General features: G+C 44.3%; 1 protein-coding gene across 1 annotated transcript in view; it reads left to right on the top strand.

The window, feature by feature from the left end:
• The first annotated feature begins 2,367 nt into the window (after positions 1-2,367).
• Lrrk2 (leucine rich repeat kinase 2) overlaps positions 2,368-4,220 on the top strand; it is a 138,760-nt gene continuing 136,907 nt past the window's right edge. The window contains exons 1-2 of the mRNA XM_026782744.1: positions 2,368-2,695; positions 2,869-2,954. Of these exons, the coding sequence (XP_026638545.1) occupies positions 2,539-2,695; positions 2,869-2,954 (243 nt within the window). The 5' untranslated portion in view covers positions 2,368-2,538. The remainder of the gene's footprint in view (positions 2,696-2,868; positions 2,955-4,220) is intronic.

Here is a 4,220-nt window from a genome sequence, read left to right as displayed (position 1 = left end):
ATTTATGAACATATTATAAAGATGAGCATATTTTTCTTAAACTCCCTGGGCATTCACAACAAACTTACATTCTTTTAAAAAATGTCCGTAGGGCTCTTGGCACTGTCCCTGCGGTGATTTATTAAAACTTCAAGTTAATTACTTTTGCCATATGTAATTCTCTTCCCCATTGACCATTTTCTCTTGGTTTATGTTTTTCTTTGATGACAGAAAATATGTCCTAATGAATCGCAAATGTTAACTTTCTGTGTTTCCTGTTCCTGCCTTTGCTTTGTAGGCAAGATTAAATAACTTTCAATATATATTTTCCCCTAGTTATTTTTGTTTTGCCTTTTAGCCCATCTGGAGTTTGTTTTGGTGTTTGTTGTGTTTAGTGATGTCAGATTTATTTCTTTCTTCCTCAGAAGTTAGGCGAACATTTACGGTTTTTTATTCTCCACCGAATTCTGACCTAGTCATGGATTTCTCATTTTCATAGGGAGTTAATGAGTCTTGGAATTTTAGTCAATCAATTAAACATGTTTAAAACTCGAGGATACTTTGCCCTAAGCTGCAGTGGCTTTTGGCAACTGTTTCCAGTACTGAGCTCAGACAGAGCCCACCGAGTTCACTAGCCTGGTCAATGTGGAGGCCTGCGGGTGGGTGAAGGAACTGAGGAACTTAGGAATTACCTTGTGATTTAGGACAGTATGGAGGCCTATAGCTGGGTGACAAAGTTAAGGAACTTAGGAAATACCTTGTCATTTAGCACTTTCTCGTAAAGGGAAGTAAGCCTCAATTTCTGGCAACTTTTTGCTTGTTTGTTTTGTTTTAAATGAGAAACTGAAAGGAAAAAAAAAAAGAAAGTCTGAGGCCTTCACTCAGTCCTCAGAAGTTGAAACAAGTCCAGAAAGCACATAGGACAGGATATATTGTAAGTACAGTAAAGATCATGAGTTGAGATTTTTTTCTGTTTCAATGTGGGAAATTACACACACAGAAATGTAACATACCACAGATCTCTAACCTTCTGCAGCTCCCAGTTCCAAGGTTGCTATTTCATTTCTGCTTCTTCCCATCCCCCCCAAAGCATGGATTACATAAAAGCAAATTATGAATATTTTACCCTTGCAAATATAAACATTCAGTACACGTCTGTAAAAGTTAAAATCCCTTGACAACAAAAAGAACTCCATATCCAGGCAGATGCAAACTTGCTCTCTCATCCTGCTGAAATGAGTGGAGTGTGGGCAAACCTCCAAGCTGGATTAAGTCTTGGCTGTCAGCAGCCCCAGTGCGCATGCACCCACACACGCTCCCGCGCGCGTATACACACACACACACACACACACACACACACACACACACTCCCCCTCTGTGATCCCAGCAAGCCTTCACTAACCACCCCAAAGGTGCCCCCTCAGTAAGAAGAGAATTCTCATCCATTTTGGAATTGTCATCGGGGCGCTGACCTGAAAATCATGAAATACTAATTTGGTCTAATTCTTCTCCTGTGTAAATGACCTTGAGGACAGGTCATCTGAAGAGCATGGGTCATCTCTGTTCACGCTTAATCTACAGTATTGATCTAGCACTGATTCGCAGTCCTCTTGAAAAACACAGGCCTTTTCTTTTCTTTTCTTTTCTTTTCTTTTTTCTTTTTGAACCCAAAGCCTTCCTTCACACAAGCATTCTAGCATTGGGCCTTCCAGGTCCCTCTTTCCTCCCCCCCCTCTCTCCTTCACTCTCCCTCTTTTTCCTACCTCCCTTCTTTCCCCCTTCTCCCCTTTCTCTCTTTCCAGATAGGCTCATTTAGCGCAGACCCTTGAACCTGCTTTGAGGCAAGGATGGCCCCAAACTTCTGTAGTTCTGCCTTTACCTCCCAGGGGCTGGAATTACCATTGCCTGTACTTCAGATTCCTCTTTTAACTTTAGACGTCTGGACATGAGTACTAATAACTAGTTCTGACCAAGGATGACATTTAAGGGCTATTTCTTCCATCTTTTTGTTTCACTGACTATCCTATGTTCTCTTATTTCCATCCTTGAGAACAGGGAGCTGAATCAGAAAGACTGGATCCTGCCTTGCAAACCCCCCAAAACTGAGAGGCCTTTGGGCAACCAGCGCTTCCGATAACTAGCAAGCAAACAACTCATGTCTTTCCCTGCAAAAGCCACAATGGTCACCAAAAAGTCTATGTAGCTGGCCGATTTTGATTGTTAAACGCGGCATCCTGTGGGGAAAATGACTACTCTTCCTATAGAGGGAACCCTTAAAGAAGCCATTTTCCTAAAACGGGCCAACTGGGCGGTGTCCTCTTTTCCCAACGCCCCTTTGCTATTCTTAGATCGCGATCGCGGGGCGGCTGCTTTCGCTTTTCCCCACGGCGGAGTTCCCGGCGCTGCGCTGCTCTGCGGCTGGGCAGGCCAGGCTGAGGCTGGGCCGGGACAAGTCGCGGTTGCCTTCTGGGCGCGGTCAGAGGCCGAGGGCTGGGCCTGCAGCAGAGGCAGCCTGAGAGCAGCAACCTTCCAGGCTCGCCCCGCAGTCCCCGCCACACCATGGCCAGTGGCGGCTCGCAGAGCTGCGAGGAGGAAGAGGAGGAGGAGGCTCTGAAGAAGTTGATAGTCAGGCTGAATAATGTTCAGGAAGGCAAGCAGATGGACACGTTACTCCAGCTCCTGGAGGACATGCTGGTGTTCACCTACTCCGACAGAGGTACTGCCGGCAGCCCCTCCCTCCTCTGCAAACTTTATCCTGCACTTGGGGTGCTGATCTTAGGCATTCCACTCCTTTCTTCAGGGAGGAAGGATCTGGAATCCCGGGAAGGGCGAAAGGATGCTGTGGGTTGTGACTTTGTTTTCTTTTCCCACTACCGTCTTCTTTTCCAGCCTCCAAGTTGTTTGAAGGTAAAAATTTCCACGTGCCTCTGTTGATCGTCCTGGACTCCTACATGAGAGTCGCCAGCGTGCAGCAGGTAAAGGGACCGTCCCTTCTGTTCTGAAGACCCTTATACAAAAGGACTTACGGTCCAGGTACTTGAGATTAGCATTAAGAGGGAAACCTTGTCAATTGTTAGCAGAGGAAATGCAACTTTATTAAGTGACAGAATCTAGATGGTGGTAGGAGCAAAATGAAAAGAGTTCTCTTATTGGCAAGGTGAGTTCATTAACCTTTCAAGCTATTCTAAGAATTTTCCTAATATACAGTGTGTTTTAAATAGAGCGGCGCTGTGATTAGTTCCAGCAAATGGGGGCGGGGAGGGGGTGTCAAGTATACCGCAAACTTTCATAGGCTCAGCTTGTTTTTATGGTTTTAAATAAGGAGACAGATTGCAAGGCTTTTCCTGCAGCATACCTTGCAGTGTCTAGAGAAAGTGATGTTTCCAGAGTCCCCTTGGGCTTACACTTCTACCCTGCATCTATTGTCACACAAAATGGAGACAAAAGTGTAACTTCTAGGATCTGTGTCACAGAAAGCCCAGAAGTAGGCTAGATAATTAAATATGACTTTCAAAGCAGGCCCAGATAGTTAAGAATGTCTTTCGGCCAAGAAGGAATTACTCCTGAAGGTGCTAACTTCCTTTGGAGTTTTGCCATTTGGGGAATTGAAATCAGTTTTGTCATCCAAGTACTAAGACTTGTAGGGGAACTCTGTGGAGGGGCAGCGAGAATATTCCTTCATGTTCATTCTAGTGACTAGACAGAAGTGAGGCTTATTTCACTCTCCAAATCCCCCTTCCTCCTTCAGGTTTGTCCAGTAAAGTCCAGACTACCTGGAACTTGCTTTCTTCCCGCCACAAGCCCCCAGCCCCAGTGCAATGATTACAGGTGTGTAGCATCACACCCGGCTTTAGTTTTCTTTTATAAATCACGCATATATTTGCAACAATGTTTTTTTTTCAATTATGAAATACCTTCTGACTAATAATTTTTAGGTTATTAGGAAACAAAATCAAGAGAAAGATGGAGGCATGACAAAGAAACTGTTCTTTTTAGCACCCACGGAATATGAATAATTTTTAAGGAGATTTCTACTCTCCACCTACAGCATCCTTCTTGCTTCATATTCAAAAGTGTCGAATTCTGGTTGTCTCCACTGCCAGGGCTATACTTGGTAGACTCACCCCTCCTTGGTAAAAAAGCTGGGAAAAATTGGCCCCTGTTTTTCAGTCAACAGGCTCATAAGAGTAGCAGAATTGAGAACCCAGGGGAGTCTGGTTTTTTTTTTTTTTTTTTTTTTT

This window comes from Microtus ochrogaster, chromosome 15, assembly GCF_000317375.1.
Source record: "Microtus ochrogaster isolate Prairie Vole_2 chromosome 15, MicOch1.0, whole genome shotgun sequence".
Taxonomy (NCBI): Eukaryota; Metazoa; Chordata; class Mammalia; order Rodentia; family Cricetidae; genus Microtus; species Microtus ochrogaster.
The sequence above is the reverse complement of the archived record's forward strand: the minus strand, read 5'-3'. Positions and strand labels throughout refer to the sequence as shown.